This window comes from Dermacentor silvarum, chromosome 1, assembly GCF_013339745.2.
Source record: "Dermacentor silvarum isolate Dsil-2018 chromosome 1, BIME_Dsil_1.4, whole genome shotgun sequence".
NCBI lineage: Eukaryota > Metazoa > Arthropoda > Arachnida > Ixodida > Ixodidae > Dermacentor > Dermacentor silvarum.
In genome coordinates, this window is record NC_051154.1 from 3335181 (window position 1) to 3356658 (window position 21478).

The following is a 21478-nucleotide window of genomic DNA, read 5'->3' on the forward strand; positions in this document are numbered from 1 at the left end:
TTTAAAACGGCTACAAGACGTCTTGCAAGACGTCTTATCTTCCTAATTTAATTGGCTGTGCATAAGACGGTCTTAAGACATCCGATAAAGTTGCTTAAATAGGGCTACAAGACGTTTCAAATATCTTGTGAAAACGTCTATAATACATCTTGTAGACATTATAAGTTGATTGTCAGGACGTCTTGCTCATCTTGCCCAGACGTGTTGTAGACGGCTAAAAGACTAATGTGTGTTTAGTTGGTGAACGGCTGCTTGTAACGTTTTAGAGACACTCAAAAGGATTCCTTTGCGTACCTGCCCGGGGTGAGGCCCGTAGCGTTAGAGAATGACGATGTGGAGTTGGTGTGCACAGGCGCCGCTGAGTACGTCTTCCCCGCCGAGTCGCCCGCGAACATCACGGCCGCAACGGGCTCCTGGAGCGTGTACGCGACCAGAAGCTGGCCATTGTGGCTTTTGGAAGCCTTTGTGCTGGGTACCTTCAGAGATGCGCACGTCCTGTCACCAAACGAACAACAAAGCGCGTCATCGAGCTCACCAGGGTGGGCCTCACGGCCTGCTTGTCCTCGAGCAGAATGACCTGTCCAGAGGTGACCGCTTGTAGCTGCGCTGGTGCAAGGGTGCAGGGCGCCAACGCCAACACGTGCAGCACAGCTGCTCGTGGCACATGCGGCTCGCTCAGCGCCTACATTGAGCATATTTAAAGTGAAACACTAATACAGCTTAGACTGATCAAGTATTCTCGTAATTTCACAGTAACAGAATTTTGTTAGATGAGAAAATGAGCCTCAAAGATTCATTATTTAGGTTTAGTTTTCCCTAGGTAAGGTGCCATTAAAGGGGTTCTGAACCACCACTCGGATTTGGTGAAAAAGCGCAGTTCGCGGATAGCATAGACTACTGTGAACATCTAAGCCAAATTTTACAGTCGTGTAACTCGCAAGCGGAGCACGAAATCAACTTCTTCTCAAACACTCTCTTTTTAAGAAAAGCCTTCTCGTCACCGTTTTCGTGCTGCCATTTATCGTCATATAGCAGATTACCATACACTGCTGCTATTGGCCAATAGCTGAGATCCATCAAGAAACCTGAGCCGCTTCGCCGAGCCGGGCGCAGGTGAAGCCAGCCGAAATGCGGAGTCGTGCGGCCGCTGAAGCAGGCCGTATGCTGAACTTACTAGCGTCTGCGGTCACACAATCAGCAGCAGCCTTTATTTATGTCCACTGCAGGACGAAGGCCTCTCCCTGCCATCTCCAATTACCCTGTTTTGAGCTAGCTGATTCCAACTTGCACCTGCAAATATCCTAGATTCATCACCCCACCTAGTTTTCTGGCGTCCTCGACTACGCTTCCCTTCTCTTGGTATCCATTCTGTAACTGCGATGGTCCACCGGTTATACATGGCCTTCCTGGCTCCATTTTTTTTCTCTTAATGTCAATTAAAATATCGGTTATCCCCGTTTGTACTCTGATCCACACCGCTCTCTTCCTGTCTCTTCAGGTTAGGCCAAACATTTTTCGTTCCATCGCTCTTTGTGCGGTCCTTAACTTGTTCTCGAGCTTTTTTGTTAACCTCCAAGTTTCTGCCCCATATTTTAGCGCTGGTAGAATGCAATGATTGTACACTTTTCTTTTCAGCGACAGTGGTAAGGTCCAACTCAGGATTTGGTAATGCCTGCCGTATGCACTCCAGCCCAATTTTATTCTTCTGTAAATTTCCTTCTCACGATCAGGGTCTCCTGTGACTAATTGACCTAGATAAACGTATTCCTTTACAGACTCTAGAGGCTGACTAGCGATCCTGAATTCTTGTTCCATTAACATTATCTTCGTCTTCTGCATATTAATCACCCCACTCTTACACTTTCTCGGTTAAGGTCGTCAATCATTTGTTGTAATTCGTCCCCATTGTTGCTGAATAGGACAATGCCATCTGCAAACCGAAGGTTGCTGAAATATTCGCCGTTGATCCTCATTCCTAAGCCTTCCCAGTCTAAAAGTTTGAATACTTCTTCTCAGCATGCAGTGAATAGCATTGGAGAGATTGTGTCACCTTGCCTGACTCCTTTCTTGATAGGTAACTTTCGACGTTTATTGTGGAGAACCAATGTAGCTGTGGAATCTTTGTAGATATCTTCCAAGATTTTCACGTATGCCTTCTGTACTCATTGATTACCAAATGCCTTTATGACTGCTGGTATCTCTACTGAATCAAATGGCTTTTCATAATCTATAAAAGCCATATAGAGAGGTGTATTGCGAACACACGCAAAGTGCCTCGAGCGGGCCAGTCGCGCGGAAATTTTGCGTGTATTCGCGGGCTTCTTTCACTGTCGCAGAAGGACTTTTATGTAACACCGATTGAGCAACAGGAAGCTGTATGGTGAGTTTTTCATGTAGCTCTACAATTTTCTCATCGACACTTTTCATCTAATTATAATATGTAATTAGGAGGAATGCAAAAACTAATCTGAGTATCTCCAAGCGACGGAAAACAACATTAGCTTGGTTCTGTCCAGCTACGTGGCCGAAACCAAAGCTCTGCTGCGGGGAACGGCCAGTGAAGCAGCTCGACTTTTTATAGAGAATGTCGTACTGAGACATGGCGCCCCCACAGTATTAATAACTGACAGAGGAACTGCATTCACAGCCGAGCTATTGGGCACACTTTTAAGACTTAGTGGCACGTCTCATCGGCCGGCAACGGCGTACCATCCGCAAATGAATGAACTCACGGAGCGCCTCAATAAGACACTTGCGGATATGCTTTGCATGCATGTTGATGTGGAGCATAACAACTGGGACGAGATACTGCCATATGTCACCTTTGCATACAATACGGCTCAGCAAGAGACAACGAGGATGACACCGTTCCGCCTTCTCCACGGTCGCGATGTCACGACCATGCTCGACGCAATGTTGCCGCATGAACGTGAATGCGATGGCGTCGAAACTGATGCTGACTACATTACTCAGCGTGTTGAAGAAGCCCGACAACTTGTACGCATACGTATTCGTCGGCAGCAGGAGTACGATGTAGGGCGCTATAACCTTCGCCACCGAAGAGTCTCCTACGAGCCTGGAGAGAGAGTTTGGGTCTGGACTCCTGTTCGCCGTCGTGGCCTTTCAGAGAAAGTACCGAGGCGGTACTTCGGTCCGTATAAAGTCATCCGACGTCTCTCTGATGTCAACTATGAAGTCGTTTCCGATAGCCCACATTCCTCAAGGCGTCGACGGCATGCACCGGAGATTGTGCACGTCGTCCGGATGAAGCCTTATTTGTCCGAATGAAATCACTGCAGCATACGCGTGGACAGATCCTGGTGTCGTCACGATAAAGCATCGGGACGATGCTTTCTTAGAACGGAGGCATTGTCACGACTAACGAAGACAACGAAGGGAGGGACACGAGCGTCTCTCTCTCCGAAGAAGATAAAGTTGGCGCGGACAATTGGGCCTTGAATAAAGAGCCTGTGTTTGTTGTCGCACCACCGTCGTTCTGTGTGCCGTTCTTCGCATCTTGCGACAATATTTTCAAATCTTGGTGCGTGATAGTTTGGGCATCCTTAGTGTGTGTAAGTGTGCGCGCACCATGCTGGACGCCACCATATGAAGGTCCCCCTTATATTAGTGATGCGTTGCATCGCAGGATCCGGCAGTGAAACAGTTCAAGGAAAGTGGGAGAAATACCAGATTTTGCTGACGCGTTTATTGTGGAATGGAACTCCTTGTGATATTGGGTTTAATGCGGGCCGTACCCTACTACAGGACTAAATGTGATGTGGCACTCGGTTTCGTCACAACTCTCACAAGCCACAGAAGTTGTGTTTGGGATTTTTGCTTTATGTTTACATTACTGTCGCCGAAAAAGCCAACTTCAAGCAGTGTAGTGAAGCCAACTTTTTCTAAAATTCAACAAATTTGTATGGGTGTTCTGCAAATAAATATATAATTCTGAGTGTATTCCGGGCATTTATTTAATTTGGCGATTCAATCAAGCGCTTAGAAAGAATTGGCCTTTTCGAAAATATCTATCAAATATAACTCCGGAGGTAACGGGTTAAAGATATGTGCACTCAAAGCAAATAAGTCTAGCTGAAACACAGAACATTGGGCTTGCGTCATTGACAACCTCAGGCACTACAACAATATATTTTATGGTTTCATACCTTCTTATCTACAAAAGTGGAGAAAATGCATGCGATTTTGGTATAACACAGCACTCAGAATGCCCCGCAGCGGCGGCTTAGCGGCGATGATGGTGTGCTGCTGAGGTCGCGGGATCAAATCCCGGCCGCACTTCGATGGGGGCGAAATGCAAAAACGCCCATGTTCCATGCAACGGGGCACGTTAACGATCCCCTGGTGGTCAAAATTAATCCGGTGTCCCCCACTACGGCGTGCTTCATAATCAAATCGTGGTATTGGCACGTAAAACCCCAGAATTCAATTCATATTCACTCATAAGGCTCAACTAAACGAATGTAAATTAACTGGTACCTTAAGGAAACCAAGGATAACCTTCACTAATTCAGGAGCAGGTAGCTTCCCGCTCAGGGGGCTCATGAAACAAGTGTTCTGTGCCTAGAAACTTAGTCGAACAAGGGTGGTCACCGTCATGTGCAGTGTCTCGGGAAATGCATGCAGCCGTATGACAATACCTGCTTTCCTGGTTTTGCTCGTGCCACGTCAACCGATTAATCTCGATTAAATCATCAATCGAAAATTTGGAGAGTTAGAATTGCCCCGCACAAGGCACTATTGGTAATAAAATCACATCGAGCGCTTTTCGAATGGGTGCCGCAGTGCTACAGTTTACCTACCGAAGGGAGGGCCGAGCCCCTCAAATAATGGAGCTAAAGCCACCCCCCCCCCCCCTGACTTTAAACACTGCGTGTAAAGTCCAAGGGCGACAACACCGTCGCCGCGCGCCGTATGCTTTATGTGCGAGTGAAAGCACGCGAGGGTAGCCGACGAACGCGGCTCAATCTGGCACGTGCACGAGGGGAAGCATAGGGTACGGCCACACTAGCGGCAAAAACACGCGGCAAAAACGCGCGTCAAGAACGCGTGCCAAAAGCGGCAGGAATCGGGGGTTTTGCGGCGTGCTGCGCGAAATGGGTTCGAGACCCATTTCTGCGGCAAATGCCGCGTGCCGCGAGATGAAGAACCAATCAAGAGCGACGAGGGTGATGTCACGGAGCCATCACAACCGGACCGCCGCCACTCGCCAGTCCGCGCGGGGTTTTCAATCGACGATCGTCGTCTCTCGCATGAAACAACGAGCACTCGCGGTGTTGCTCGCGCGTTCGGAGAGCGCGGGAGATCTTATCACGCTGCCGCGCGGCGAGGCGCGCGTGCCACGTTGGCCTTGCGCCAAGGTGCTGACGCGCAGCAACTTGCCGCCCACGGCATGACGCGCGCGCTTTTTGCCGCTGGCATGGCCGTACTACAGGAAACGCGCCGCCTTCCGTCGTGCCTAAAGCCGTGGGGCGATTGGAGGGAGGGAGCGTTGTCCACCGACAGCAACTGCGCATTTCGCGACCGCGCGCATGTGGAACCGCCAATCGCGGCTCAGTCTCGCGCGCGCAGGGAGGGAGGCAGCGCGGGAGGAAGGGGGGGGGAGGGGGGGGGGGGTTGTACTCCGGCACGAACAGAGCACTTTGCACGGCTACGCGTGGTCGCGCGCGCCTTATCTTGAAAGAAATCTGCAGGTGACTCATACTTATGTGCGTGCAGTGTTCTCGTCGCTCAGTTTGCGCTGAAGCGAGAGACAAAACAAAGGTGACTTCGCTCGCTGCCGCGCTTGCTGACGCCAGAGTTTTAGCAGCTAGTGTCCGAGCTCATCCAGTGAGATGCGTCCATGTTTGCTTGTGTGCGCGTGACACCATGCTTGTTAGTTTAGTTAGTAAGCGAATGTTCACAAGTTCATACGGCCGATAAAACTACTATCCTTACTTCGTTCAGCTATCCGCTAATTTGCCATTGCAATCGATGCTTCGACTTTCGGAAGAAACTTCGGCTTTTTTTTTATTGCAATAGCAATTATATGGACACTTCAACCGGATTTCAGCGGTTGGCGTCGAAGTCGCTGTCGCCGTCGCCGTGAGGTTCCGTATAGATTCCAAGGGCGATAAAATCGTCGCCGCGCGCCGTATGCGCGAGCGAAAGCGCGCGGGGGACGCGCGCGCTATCACGGAGAGCGAACGCACGGCCGAAAGCAAACGCGACCGTCGCGCGAAAGGCCGTGGGGGTATGGGAGGGAGGGAGGCGGGGCGACGGTGTGCTCCGGCACCAAAGGCGTATCTTGCAATCGGGCGTAAGGGGAACTTGCCACTCAATCTCCCACGCGAAAGCAAGAAAGCGGGAAGGCAGCGCGGGAGGGAGGGGGGGGGGGCGCAGCTTCTACTCTGCCAACAACTCCGTTCGTACTTTGCCCGGCTGTGGCCGTCGCCCGCACGGTCTCTTATCTCCACACGAATCTGATCTTTGTATGCGCTCTGCATCCGCCGCTCAGTTTCCGTTGAAGCGATAGACCGCACGAACCTTGCCCGCTGCGGCGGCTGCGATTGCTGCCAGCGTTTTGACAGTCGTTGTCTGCGGTCATTCAGTGTGATCTACTCATGTTTGCTTGTGCGCGCTGACACCACGCTTGTTAATTCAGTTAGTAAGCGGATGTGTCCAAGTTTATGCAGCCGATAAAACTACTATCCCTACTCCGAATAGCTCTCTACTAATTTGCTATCGCAATTGATGCTTCGCCTTTCGGGCGAAACTGCGACTTTTTTATAGTTTCGCGCGAGCGTCGACCGCACAGCGTGTGAGCGGCCTTGTGGAGGTGAGGGCGAAAGGCACTTCCAGTTGGAATGTATTCTGCTGCGGGGTTCGCTTCAAGCCTCGTCGCTACACGGCCGCTAACAAGCCGTGCGGTCAACGCTCGCGCGAGAGAATTGTAAGTGTGTACCTCCAAGAAATATATTACCGAAATTATTTTTCAGGAAGACCTACTACAAGCGTAGGTACATGGAACGCGATATTCGCCATTCGCCCTCAACGTCCATTCGCCCTCAGCGTAGCGACAGAGACGCCCCCGCGCGAGACGTAGCTGCGCGCAACTTAAAAAGTTAAATTATCGGGTTTTTACGTGCCAAAGCCACCTCCTTATTGTGAGGCCCAGTGGGGGACTGCGGAATAATTTGGATCACGTGGGGTTCTTTAACATGCACCCAAGTAAACGGCTGTTTTCGCATTTCGCCCCCACCGAAATGCGGCCGCCGGGATTTGATCGCGCGACCCGGTGCTTAGCAGCGAAACGCCGTAGCCACTAAACCGACACGACAGCGATTTTGGTCGGCCGACTGTGGGCGACAGCAGTTTACAGGACGCTGCGGCCAACGGTATAAACGAAGGAAAACGCTGTCGCCAAAAGTCGGCCTGCAGACCAAAATCGCTGTCGTGTCGGCACAGTGCGAATGAGCCTTAAGCCGCCGGTACAGCTACGCGCAACTGTACGTGCACGGGCCGAATGCGCACTTTGTAGCGCTCAATACGAAGCATGTGCAGCCAGAAGCCAGTGAGAAGTCCCTTGCTAACCGCCATTCAAGGCGTACATGTGGTCTGGGTTTCGCGTAATTCGAGGGTAGTTGAGTCTTCCACACTAATCGAAATTAACGATAAGCAGTTTCATTCCTACGGTGGGCGGCCGAGCTTCTTGACTGATGTCAGCCATGTATGCGAATCTCCTGGATATGGTAACGGGTGAGCTTTTGAGAGAAAAAGCGGACATTTGTGAGCTCCATACAAGGTCTGCACGAGTGCGCTGTTTCGCTGTTGACAGGCACCAGGCCTGCTTCAGAGCCCCTTTAAAGGGATACGTTGGCGGGTGGTTTTTTGCGTCGGAACAAAAGTTGATCTGTTGAAAATGACGAACACAAGAAGCTGCTTTGAAAAAAAGAACGAGAAATCTTTTTTTTTCTTTTTTTTTGCGATTTGCTGGTGCACCTAGCCTCCAAGCGGCCGCCGGCATAAGCTGAAATTTGACGTCATAACGCCCACGCGCGGCCAAGGTCGGTCACAGCTGTCGCAGTGTTTCCAGGGCTGTCGATCCCTTGCAGTGTTTGTTTAATCCCTTTCGGCGCTCCACGCACGTGGTGCGTCTTACATGAGGCTTCCCGCGGTCGTCGCTTGGTATTGACGCGTTCGTCGCGGCGGAAGGAAATGCCCAGACATTGCTGTTATAACAGCATCGTCGGTCATGACAGGCCGTCGCACACGTTTCCCAGAGACGACAAGGTGCGTAAATTAGAGAGCTTTAGCTGGTCCGGTAATCGGGTAAACGCGGGCGTAGGAACGTTCGGGCGGTGCCGTAAACGTGAGTAGGGTTGCCAGATGGCCCCAACAAAAAATAGCCAAATGATCTCAAAATGTAGCCCCAAGATAGCCAGACCCAAATTTTTTGTGACCAAAAAGTAACCAAAAACACAGCCAAAAGTTTGATGAGGTTCTGCAGGTGTCTTATAGATGGTGCAGATGGTTTACGACGTATTTCCGGCTCCAAAATTACTTCCGCCGCATGCAACCAGCACAACAGTGGCCTCAAGATCTGCGTAAAGAATTATAGTGAGAGCTGTCACTCAGACGTGGATTTGGACACCACTTATTGTTACAACGAGCCGAAGGATTTCGTTTCCGATTGATTCATGACGTTATCAGTATTTACTGAACCATGTTGTGAGCTAATTTTAGTTCACGCCTCGCTTTATACTCGAGGCATTTTTCTATAAGTGTCGGGCAAAATACTGCCAGCTCCAGCCTCTAGGATGAACTTCGGCTGGTCACGATCGAGTGCCCAAGAGGCGGCCCGAGCACAATGCATTTTAGAATAGTGATGCCTTTCCTAAGCTAGATTCATAAAATAAGCATGGTATTTCTATACCGCTCTCTCTCTTTCTCTCTCTCATTTTTGTATTTTTTACTCGAAAGCAGCTTGACGCTGAGTTAGCAAATGCTGCTGCTTAGAGGCACACTGGACTCTGGAGAAAACTTGAAACCTTCTCGCATTTTCCTCGTGCGACTGTTCTGACTGCAATTCGCCTTTGAGTGCAAAAACGGAACGACCTGCTGGCCCGTAGCAGAAGAGGTGAATTAAAGTTTACAGTTTCAATTGCCACCTGGATTACGGCTCTGGAAATAACCCAGGTGGTATTAGTATCGAAGCGTTGAACTGTGCAATTTTTAAACAGGGAGTCCCTGGCAAGATTCGTGCAATCTGAAAACGTGTGCGTAAGTTTATGTGAATGCAGGCACGAATGCGTGTGTTGCCAAATTTCCGAGGGGGGCTGTGTACTTTACCTTCAGTTTCACTTGAAAAAAATAAAGAAATGGAATTCCACTAGGGAACACGTAAGCGCGCGGCGACGATGTTACCGTGTTTGGACTTTCGACGCAACCTCACAGCGACGACCACGACCACGAGCGCTAGAAATGCGCTTGGAGAGCCCATATAATTGCTATCGCAATAAAAGGAAATACCTCTTGCTCAGTTACTTGTTATTTTATCATAGACAACCACTATTGTTTAACCTAGTGAAAGCATTCGCACGTTCCAGAAATACTCATTTTACGGGTGGTCAGCCCGCCGAGGCAGACAACAGTAAAGGAAACGAGCCGGCGCACTCTGATAACCCGTTCTTCACGAATACACTCGGCTCGACCAGGCTGGCGCACCCTCCGTTACCGTCCCTACGTCACACTAACTGTAAATGGCGCACGTGCGTTCTTACTTATGCAAAAAGGAAACGCAATAAATATCCTATAGCGCATTCGATTATCCTTTCTTTAATAAAGCCGGTGGGCCGGCAGTATCTGTGTGTTTGCAAAGACTAGAAGGGCAAGAGGTGACGGAACGGCAGCGGTCCTGAACGCGCACCGTGCCGTGGCTACCGATCTTGAGATAACGGCAGACGACGAGCGAGTGCAAAGTGCGTCCACCGCAACTACGAAGTGCGCTCGTGCCTGTGCCGAAGTTGGTGATCATGTGGGAGCCTCACGCAAGACCTTGACCCTACCTGAAAGCAACCTCATTCTCAGCTGCAATATTTTAAATGTTGAATGGTTTTATGCTCTGCAGATGTAATAGTTGCCTTCGAGTGCGGAATAAATTTCGGAAATATTGTAATAGAGTAAGTAAGAAATTTGCCGAGTTTCTTACTCCACTGAGACGCTTTTAAAACCAAATATGCGCATAAAGTAAAATTTACCAATGAAAGAGGGGTCCTTCTCCCATTCCTTCTTATATGCATTTCGCCCACTTGCCCATGCTTAGTTTTTAGAACTCTTATTGAACCACGCGTGAAGCGGCAGCAGATGGCGCCGAAACAAAGAGAGAGCTTAGGCTGGAAAGACGTGTAAACGCGGCAGCGATCCACTCAGCGCCGACATTGCCTAAAAACACAGCCTTCGAGATTGCCTACATAATTTTTTCGCAGCAATGAGCTTTGGGTTTTCATAAACCAGTGTTCCCAAATTTTGTTAGTGCTGACGTGGTACCCGGGACCCGGAAGTTCTTAATACATAAATAGCCCAAATATAGCCATGTAGCCAACTCAGAATTTTCGACGCCGCGTAAAAAGTAGCCCAATTTGGCTATTAGGTTGCCCAATCTGGCAACCCTAATTACGTGAGCGGCCTGTACGATGCTGCCACCTGGTGGCGCCGTGCTCGAACAGACAAGAACAGCTCATAGTGTATTCAACGGCGCTGCCGGTGTAAATCTTCGGCAGAAACACGATTACACCACTGCCGAAAATTTACACCAGGAAATGACCAATAATGCTTGCATAAGTGTCTGGTGCAGAGCGAAATCTTCGCGCTACGGTTCGCGAAAACCTGACTCGCACTTCCACGGCCGCCTGCTCCTCTTCGTCGCTTGAAGCGGAAGGCTCGCAACCGTAAGCGGTAATATTTCTTGCCAAGTTGGAATGGTCCTCGTCTTCAGACGTGTACTCATCGCTGGTAGACGCACCAGAACTCGAATCCATGCTCGCGATGGCGGCGTCGGCGCGCTTCGAATGACCGCAGCCGGCCGACTGGCTATCCGACGAGGGTGTCGTGACGTCAAGCCTTCCAACTCCCGCGGGTCGGGCGGCGAGCCTCGCGCTCACAAAAACGCCAAAAATAAAGCCATCGGCCCAAAAATGGGCTAAGTGACTACTTCTTTTCGGTGTAATCACACACTGAGGATTCATTTTCAGCATTTTCGTAAAATTTTCTGATTTTGTGTCCGTATCCCTTTAAGGAGCTGTTATCTAAAAATACATGGTGACGAAGAAATTGTTCTTCTCCGCAACCACCACACCAGATTTCAAGAAATGTCTTGCATTTACATGAAAATGTTAGAATCTAATGACTGTAGGAAGCGGAATCTTTCTTTAGGCCGTCACTATTTATTAAACATTGTTGAAATTGGACAAATAAAGAAAACTACAAATTTTACTACTCTAACTGAGCAGCGAATACCGTTATTGCAATTATTACCACTGCACCTAATAATATATACAGAACACAGGAAATTGATGTATTATACACCCCCTGATATAAACCACTAATGTTGAGTAGGACGTTTGCAAAACCTTGGAAACATTGCAAAAATTTTACGTAACTTGTCTATTCATATATCAAATTTGTCCACTTTAGACGATCTAACGCAATGACTCCCAAATTGGGTTGTTCGAACGGTATTTTAAGAGTTTGCGAGCCGCCAAAATGAATCCGACTTGATACGCCCTTGGATACCCGCCGGGGTGGCTCAGTTCGCTAAGGCGCTGCTGAGCACGAGATCGCGGGATCGAATGCCGGCCGCATTTCGATGGAGGCGAAATGAAAAAATGCGCATGTGCTTGCGTTGTAGTGCACATTAAAGAACCCCAGGTTGTCAAAATTAATCCGGAGCCCTCCACTACGGCATGCCTCCTAATCACAACTGAAAGACCCCAGAAAGAAGAACCCCCTTGGATGGGCTTTTACAGTTTCACAATTTCACTCTTCGAGAGAAAGATTCGTTGACCGCCAGGTAGGGCTGGGAAAGTAGGACACTCTGGGAAGGCCCCAAGGCAAGAGTGTTTAGAAAGCCGCGCTCCAATGAATGCACAGAAGTGTCATATCACTTTTTGGTTATGGCTTTTTAAACATTATACTTGTATATTTCTTTAACTCATCGACGAATGGCAATTTTTGTAAGAATTTCCAAATCCTAAATAAAAATTTCGCTCGCACAAGAATCTAACTGAAATGCAACAACGCCATACAAACTGGTTCAGTATTTGTCTCATAAAAGCATGTTTTACATGTATTGGGAAATGGGAGTTGGCCTTCAGCCAAAGATAAAAAAGCTCCACTAGCAAAATGCCACGTCCAATGAGTTCAACTCAAATTTTAAACTTCGCTAACAAAGCCACTCCTTCAGAATAAAAGGTATCGTTCAAGAGAAAATTTGCATAATTTCACTACTTTCGTGCAATCAAATCAGGTTTGCAATTGTTAAGCGTGCTTTAGATCTTCGTGAAAGGCAATCCCATTTAACAGTTTTCAATGCAATAATGCAATGTTGTTGCATGAGCATGATGTAATTATTTCTTTTAAATGCACTCTTACAAAACATGAAACCTATCGGCAAACATAACTTTCTCATTCCGAGAATAAAAATATATTATTGGTCGAAACATGTAAGCCGTGGTGTGTAAATCAATTTATAAGGCTTCCACACGTCCCTTTTTGCCTGTCCTCAGTTGAATGTCTTCAGTTACAAATTAGTTGGTGAAAAAGTTCTGCTCAGTTTCATTGTATGAAAATAATGACAGTGCTACGAAAACACGTATTTCAGACAACTACATAGCCGAGGTTATCGCTATAGGTGTGGATCAGAGAGCAAACGGGGATAACCAATATCCTAACTGACATTAGGAGAAAAAATTGAGAGGCCATGTACTGCGTATAGGATGGATAGCGGGTGGACCATTAGAGTTACAGAATGGATACCAAGAGGAGGGAAGCGCAGTCGAGGACGGCAGAAAACTAGGTGGGGTGATGAAGTTAAGAAATTTGCAGGCGCAAGTTGGACTCAGCTAGCGCAAGGCAGGGGTCATTGGAGATCGAGGGAGAGGCCTTTGTCTTGCAATGCACATACATATAGGCTGATGATGATGATGATGATGATCGCCAGATTTCCTTGCGCGATAGCACATATTTGCAACGTTGTACAGATCTCGCCCGTGAACTATGCGCGCTGCTTCACATGGGAGGAAAGAAAGAAAAAAAGATAGAGCCCTTCCACTATTGTGAAGATGGAAGCCAGCGAAGCTGTGACTATGATGGGTCTGCTGTAGTGAATATTGCTATAGTGAATTTATAAATTATCATTATTGATTATATTGAGCGTCTTCGGCATGTTCTTTAAAGAGCAAGGACACCGGCGTCTTGTTTTCGCCCGGCGCGATGGCCAAGTAGTGCGTTTGCTGCGCCAAGTCCGCCTCATCGTCATAGACTAGCGTATGAGCCACAGCGTTCAAAGCCGCGGCATACTGCACGGCAGCGTCAGGATCCTGTGAGATCTCAACCGCTCCTGCTCTCGGCATCTCATTCCCACAAATCCAACGCGGGTATGAGTCACACGTGATTACCTTCTTTATTTCCTTCTTTCTTCTCTCTGGCTCATACCCGCGTATCCAATGCGGGTATGCACCACAGGTGATTTATTATCGTTAATCGTGACGTAACTAACGAGCATGTGATGTTATTGATGTCATGGCCTATCAGTCATGTTAGTCATCCGTTTTGACACCTGTGCTAAGGTAAACTGGCCGGAAACCGCTACGCACAGGGAGCCTAAATTGTAGTACACGCCACAACGGTCGCGAACTGCGCGTGCCGAGCACGCGCTCGTGCACGGCATCCAACGGCACGAGCGCGAACCGATGGGCGCCAACGAACCGGAAGAAGACGACGACGTTCGAGCGAATGCTGATGTTGATAGTTTTTTTCTACATGCAGCCACGATACTGGGAAACCTAGCCCTTAACAGCTTCGCTGTAGTAAACGCTCGGTTTTCAACATTCCCCTCAATGTTGCCTAGAACCAAAGTACAGCGAAACACCATCAGAATTGGAGGATGCTTATAAGCTTCGCCTTTAAGAGTGGAACTTGATATCATTCATAGATCCCTGGTGACTTATCAGGCTTTTTTCTCGTATATTCAAATTACAATCCGACGCTATCACGCCTGTAGGTTGTGGTTAAGTCGTACTTTACGATTTTTCTAACAGATTTCACTTTTAGAAATTCAATTTTTGTTTACTGACGCCCTGCGTCACGCGAAGGGACCGCCTGGTCGGGGTGGTTCGGGATGATTTGGTTCGGCATGATTATTTCCACCAGACGCCGATGCTTACGCCGACGCCGACACCGACGCCGACTCCAACGCCGGATTTTCTGCGACACGGGGCCCTTAACGCTATCGCGTTAAAAGTCAGTTTCGCCTGAAAGGCGATGCATCGATTGTGGGACAGCTAATTAGCGGACAGCTATACAAAGTAAAGGTTGGTAGCTTTATGGCCGTATAAACTTGTAAACATAGGCACATTGACTAAATTAACAAGCATGGTGTCACACGCGCACAAGCAAACATGAACGCATCTCGCTCGATGACCGCGTTAACTCCCTGTCAAAACGCTAGAGTTAGCGCAGCAGCGAGTGAATTGAGCTTCGTGCCGGCGCTGGCATCAACGCGATCTTAGCCGTGAAAACACAGGGACTCCGCCGCAGATGGCTTTCAAGATACAGCCGCGCGGGCAGCTGGCGCTCGCGGCGCAGAACGCGCCCCTCCCGCTCCCTCCCCCCGGAGGCTTCTGGCCCGGCGGGAGCGCGCGGCCGCAGCGCGGCCCCTCCGCCTGTCCACCCTCCCTCCGGAACTTTGTCCGCAACTGGAAGACTGCGCGCTTCTTTCCTGCTTCCCGCCCTTGTGTGTGTGCGAGCCGCGATTGCCGGCTCGCCATTGCATGCTTTCACTCGCACATACAGCGTACGGCGCGCGGCGACGATTTTATCACCCGTGGACTTTAAACGGAACCTCACGGCGACGACGACGACGGCAGAAATTCGCCTAGAGTGTCCATGTAATTGCTATTGCAATAAAATTCTGCATCAAATTCGTTGTATTCCTTGTTCCTCACGCAGACGCCCGTCCGACAAACATGCAGGGGATAAACGGAGTCCTTCGTAACGTGTGGCGCTTATGGCTAGTGGCACGGTTAAATTAAACAAGTCTAATTTTCATAGGCTTGCAAGCTCCAGCTGTGGTGGCATAGTGGTCTAGGGCGTGGCTACTAATGCCGGCCGCGGCGGCCGCATTACGGTGGGGCCGAAATTCAAAAACGCCCGCGTACGGCGCATTCCGTGTACGGTAAAGAACCCCAAGTGTTCAAATTTAATCCCAAGTCCCCCACTACGGCGTGCCTCATAATCGTATCGTGGTTTTGGCACATAAAACGCCAGAATTTCATTTTTAAAATTCATTATCAGCACCTCGCTTACGTAAATTCATCTACATTATTTTTTAACTTTGTCCGGTAACATGTTTGCAATTCTGGCTAACCTTCTACTGAGGGCCATGCCTCAACCACCGTAAACCTGTAAACGAGCTATTGGTGGCACGCATTGTAACGAAGACGTTTCGGCTGTGCTTTCGTCAATTTTCTAAAATTAAAGCCGTCTGAGTGAAGCGTACTGAAATATACTCTCCTATAACGTCAATTTCCATACAAAAAGCGGTTATTGTTTCTATTGTACTTGAAAGAATGCCAGGTATGTATGGGACGTCACTGTCAGCCACATAACGTTTTCACGCGCTTTTAGCTTTGCATGCTTCTAGGTGTTCTAGCTTTATTATTATTATTATTATTATTATTATTATTATTATTATTATTATTATTATTATTATTATTATTATTATTATTACGATTTTCTAGATAATGTACGGCTGGCATCATTCCTGACCATTAACAAGTGCTGATTCGTCACATAGCTAATACCACATTACCGCAAATGCCACATTTTGCTACTCTGCTGGAACACAGCAATAATCCATCGCAACTACTACTTTAATTTCTTCAAAACGGCACCAAACACTTTAAGCAATGTTGCTACAGCACTGAGCTGAGAGGAAAATCAAATGTCTGAGGCCAACACAGCCTGAGACCGACCGCGCTAAGCGCACTGGACACAAGCATTACATTTATTACAACGCAGAGATGGCAGCGCAACACGCGGTGCTGCACTTGATCGTAATAAAAGCACACAGGCTATAAGCCGCCACAACCACGGAACAAAGTTTTCCCGATATATTCGCGCACGTGTGCACACTGATTGCTAGCACACAACTCGAGAAGAGATCAACACTTGTAACCAGGTGGCGTCACGATGTGCGCGCAGTGGACAGATGTGGCTATATGCGTCGTGGTCTGTGAAATGAACAAGCGGACGACGATGACGTGCCAAAACGAGCGGCTACGGTGAATTGATGCCATGCACACGTGGCCAGCGAAGCGAAGAAGCAGGGCGCGTGCGGACGGTGAGCGTGGCGGGACCAAAAAGGTCAGGGCGCGGGAGTAGCGACCTGTCTGGTCAAATGCCGCTGCCGGCCTGGTCGCACGCGCATCATCAAGCTCCTTCCGCGGTTGGCGAACGACGCAAGGGCGCCCAACCCAGGCAAAGCCAGCGTCTCCATCGCCGTGTCTAAACTATACGGCGCGCGAACGCCGAAAGGGCGCCGTTGCCTCCACTACCAAGTCCCACGCGCTACAGCGCCAGCGCCGTCGACTTCCGCTGCCTCATCAGGTCTGTGCTAGCGTCTCGCGATCAGCATCTCCGCAAGTCCCACAATGTGTCCACCACCCGTACCATGACTCGGTGACATCTTTATTGCGATAGCAATTATATGGACACTCCATGCGCATTTCTGCCGTCGCCGTGAGGTTCTGTATACAGTCCGCGGGCGATAAAATCGTCGCCGGGCGCCATATGATGTACGTGCTGTATCGGGCGCATAAACTTGTAAACATGGGCATACTAACTAAATTAACAAGCATGGTGTCATGCACGCACAAGCAAATATGAACACATCTCACTCGCTGACCGCGGAAACTCGCCGTGGGAACGCTGGAGTGAGGAAGCGCGGCTGCAGCAGCGAGCGAACTGACCTTCGCGCTGCCGCTGGTATCAACGCGAACTATGCCGCCAAAAAAACACAACGCACACCAGATTCTGTCTCCGTCACAGATGGCTTTCAAGATACAGCGCCTAGGCGGGCGTGCGCGGCCGTCCAGACCGCCAAGAGTAGAACGACCCTCCCCCGTCCCTACCCTCCCCCGCAGTAGAACACGACCCCCCCCCCCCCTACCCTGTCCATGCCTCCGGAAAACGGTGCGCTTGTTTCCCGCTTTCCTCCCTTGCGTGCGCGAGATTGAGCCGCGATCACCTGCTCATCCTCGCACGCTTTCACTCGCACATTGTTACGTATCTACCTGGGCCAGCGTATAACTTGTACGTTCCCCACAAGGCAGCCCGTTTCGTCAGCGTCGCCCAGACGGCGACAGTCCCCGACACCGACGAGACGGGCAAACAAGCGCCCCAACTCGGCAGTGCGCATTCGTTGGGTGCTTTCCCCGATGCCACCCCTTACATCAGCGTCGCCCAGACGGTGACAGTGCCGTTCGGACAAAGCAGCTCACTTAGAGGCGACCGACCACAACCGCCACCCTTCGTTAGAAGCGGGGATTAGCGTGAAGGCCATTCTCCCGACCCTGGCAAGAGAACCGTCGGAGGGCAAGAAACTAAGTCACCGACTTTCGTGGAAGGAGTGTGTACTAGAGATGGGTCTTGTGAGTGGCTCTTTTTAAAGAGCGAGTGAGCGGTCGTTCAGTAAAAATGAGCGGCGGTTCTTTTGGAGAAAGGGAGCGGTTCTCTCGCGTTCAGAGAGCCGTGCCGATGCGTCCCATCAGAGCCGGGTCTTCTGCTGGGTGCGACTTCCGCGCCATCTATTAGCGGTACGAGAAAGCAACTGCCCTCCCGCCCTTCCTCGCAAGAGTCGCCTTCACCTCCTCGCCTTCGGCTGAAGAACGAAAGAACCGCCGCTCACTTACGGAACCACGGCTCCCTCGCTCTTCAAAAGAGCGGCTCAAAAGATCCGGCTCGCTCCTGAGCGCTCAGGAGCGGGCCGCTCTTTTGAAGACCGAGGGAGCCGTGGTTCAGTGAGTGAGCGGCGGTTCTTTCGTAGTGAGGAAGCCGGTTCTCTCTCCTTGAATGAGCCGTGCCGAACCGTTCCGTCAGAGCTGGGTCTTCTGCTGGGTTTCGATGTTTTTCGATTTCTGACCGACGAATGGTGGCCGGTGTGGGCCGACTCGTGCTACTTGTACTCGCTCGCAGTGTGTGGTGTGCACACCAGTACCCTTGTTTTTTTGTGCGTCTTATGGTGTGGCACCCGATGCCACCGAGGGGAGGAGTAAAGAAGTCTTAATTGGCAAAGGATGGTACCGTTCGTTGCCTGCTGCTGTTCGAACGATGTCGCACGACTCTCACCGATCGCACATCGTGCGCTGGTCAAATAACACTTCGAAGATGGTCTCCCGTGTCATTAAAGGGCCCCTAAACCACCTCAGATATTTTTTGAACATTAAAAAAAAAACAATACCGTTCTCCTCCCCTCGCCTTTCCGGTATCCCCAGCGGTCGTCACGATGTCAGCAGCGGGAATCTGGTGATGTCAACTGCGGAAACGATGTCCATTGGTTGAACAAGAACCTACGACTTCCGGTTAGTCTGCTAGCAGGTACGCACGCTTTCTGCTCTTCCTCGAAGTGTTGCTCGTTTGTGCGCCCTTGCCAATCGGTAATTACAGCCCGCAACGCAAGTGCCAAATCGCTCGCGTTCCGACACAGTCGTGCTTAGCGGTCTGATTAGCTGCGCAAACAGAGTGCGACAGTGTTGGCCTTTCCAGACGTGCGCGCAACACAGGGTCTATAGCGGTACGCTTCGCATAACACGGGCCGGCACCGCAGCAACAGCGGGTAGCCGAGAAGCGCTGAGTCCACGTTACCGGCACGGTAACTCATCGCACGCCGTTTGCCATTCGCGGGCCGCCGTTCGACAGCGGTTCTTGCTCGCGAACGGCGAGATTTCCTTGCCGTACCTAGAGAGGATGAGACAGGGACTTATTTGTGCGGCAGATTCACCGCCGCTGATCGCTCGACGGCGCCGATATCGTCGCTAGGCCTTTTGTGGTTCCCTTCAAAGCTAAAACGGACGGCGCTTTGAAATGAAATACCGACGCTCACAAGCCGCAATATTTTCTTATCGTTGTTATCGCTTTTCGCAATACTTGTACACAAAGAAGAAAAATAGGCTGATATTAGCGGCGCCGTCGGCTGCGATGCGAGCACAGCCGAGCCCTTCGGCTGCAGCTGATGTTTTCGTTGCCGGTGGCGGAGGCGCGCAGGTTCGCGGTCGTCGATTGGGCCATTGATGGTGCAGCGGGCGGGGCGCCAGCCGAACTGCCGTCTACTTTGTACACCTCTCGCGCGGCAGACGTTCTACGGCACTGGCGGACGGTTCGCCGTCGGTATATGTGCCGCTAGCGTGGACGTGACCGGAAGTATGCAGTGTTTTGAGAAGCGCGTTGGCGATGACGCATGTCACGTGACCTTTCGAGAAGCACTCGGTGAGGAGGGGAGACCAGCCGATGAGGAGAGTAGCGAAGGAAAGAGAGAAACGAGCGAGGACCGTTTTTCGATCATCAAACGCGTGTAACTCCGCTATTACGGCACCATTTCGAAACATTCTCGCGGCTATGTGTTCGTTGTAGACTCGTGCACAACTGCAACACCACAACTAAATTTCGACCTCTGGGTGGTTTAGGGGCCCTTTAACGACAAGAGGTGAACGTACAGTTTACGTCCTGGTCTTCATTTGTGCTAATTAGTGTAGTCATGAAAATGTCGCCCATGACATTCACTTCAGTGCATTTTCTGAGCGTGTATCATTAGCACGTCAATAAAATGAGGCCAATGATCTGTTGTGTTGTAATAGAACTTCATTTCTTTTTTTTCCTTTTTTTTTGTCCTGGTGTATGATGGCATGATCGCCAGTATCGCGCGTGCACTCAAGAGAAAAAAAAAAAAACGAAAGGTACGTGCGGCAGTTTTGTGGATCTTTGGTATGATTTTTGTATTGTACTTCAAGAAATGATTTCTACATTCATTTTGCATGGCGTTACAGCTTACTCATACTATAGTGAACGTACGTATGTGAATAAATTAATAAAGTTGAAACATAATGTACAATCATTTTGTGTTCTTAGTTTTACAAAAGTTGATTTTAAAGTACCACAAAAACGGACAAGCTGCTGTAATGACGATGAAGTTACATATTTTTTTTCTGAAAAAAGTACGTCGCATTTTGCCTGTCACAGTATCAAAAGCATTTTATCCCCAATATCAGAAAATAAAGCTTCATTACAACTAAAAATTCACGCTTTTAATATATGCAAAAATATTCTCTAAACATAGCGAAAATACCAATAACACGGTTATTATGCATATATCGTTTTTTTTTCAAGGCCACATAACTATAGAATATGCATAGCACAGGTTACACGTTTAAGTGAACCGGTGAGCCGTTCAAATGAACCGGTTCATTTCAGTGAGCTGAGCCGTTCCGAGCCGCTCACTGAAGTGAGCCGTTTTGCTCATCTCTAGTGTGTACCCCCTGTTTCCGGATTGCCTCGTCCTGGCTTCGAAGGTGCAACATTAGAGGCGGAGTTCAGCGAACCATACGACCCCTCTGATTGGCCGCACCAAGGTCATCTGATTCCCTAGTCGGGTTAACTAGGGAAGACCGATGTTTTATAAGGAGACACCTTGAGTGCATTGGGGAGGTGTTACCGTGACCTGAGACGAACTGAGACGTGGAATGTGCTCCTGATGGAGTGGGCTTCCGTACCCGGAGCCAGTGTAAATAATGTAAATTAAATCAGTTTCCTTATTTCTACTACCGTATATACTCCTCAATGGGCTTGGTGGATTCCCTTGCCCGAACGTCACATCGAGCTGCAACAACATACAACATACAGCGCGCGGCGACGATTTTATCGCCAGTGGACTATGGAACCTGACGGCGACGCCGACGGCAGAAATGCGCCTGGAGTGTTGATATAATTGCTATTGCAATAAAATGTTTTCGTCAGAAAAAAAATATTTTATATATTACATGCGTGAAAGAACAACAAAGTCGACGACGCACGCTATGCGACAGGCCTCTGACCGCAGCACCACTCTGCATACTGTCACGAAGTGGAGAAGCAGTGATCGGTGGCAGATCTACACCTGCCTTGTTCCTCACCATGATTTGTTCGCAAAGTGGCTGCTTTTCTGTCTTTT

At 49.5% G+C, this 21478-nt stretch overlaps 1 protein-coding gene across 3 annotated transcripts in view; it reads right to left on the reverse strand.

The window, feature by feature from the left end:
• The window catches only part of LOC119456152 (solute carrier family 15 member 2-like), a 322715-nt gene that overhangs the window by 45553 nt on the left and 255684 nt on the right, over positions 1 to 21478 (reverse strand). For all 3 annotated transcript variants that reach the window (XM_049664629.1, XM_049664623.1, XM_037717785.2), the window contains 2 exons: positions 536 to 682; positions 295 to 476 (listed from right to left, as the gene is read on the reverse strand). In XM_049664629.1, coding sequence (XP_049520586.1) covers positions 295 to 476; positions 536 to 682 — 329 coding nt within the window. The remainder of the gene's footprint in view (positions 1 to 294; positions 477 to 535; positions 683 to 21478) is intronic.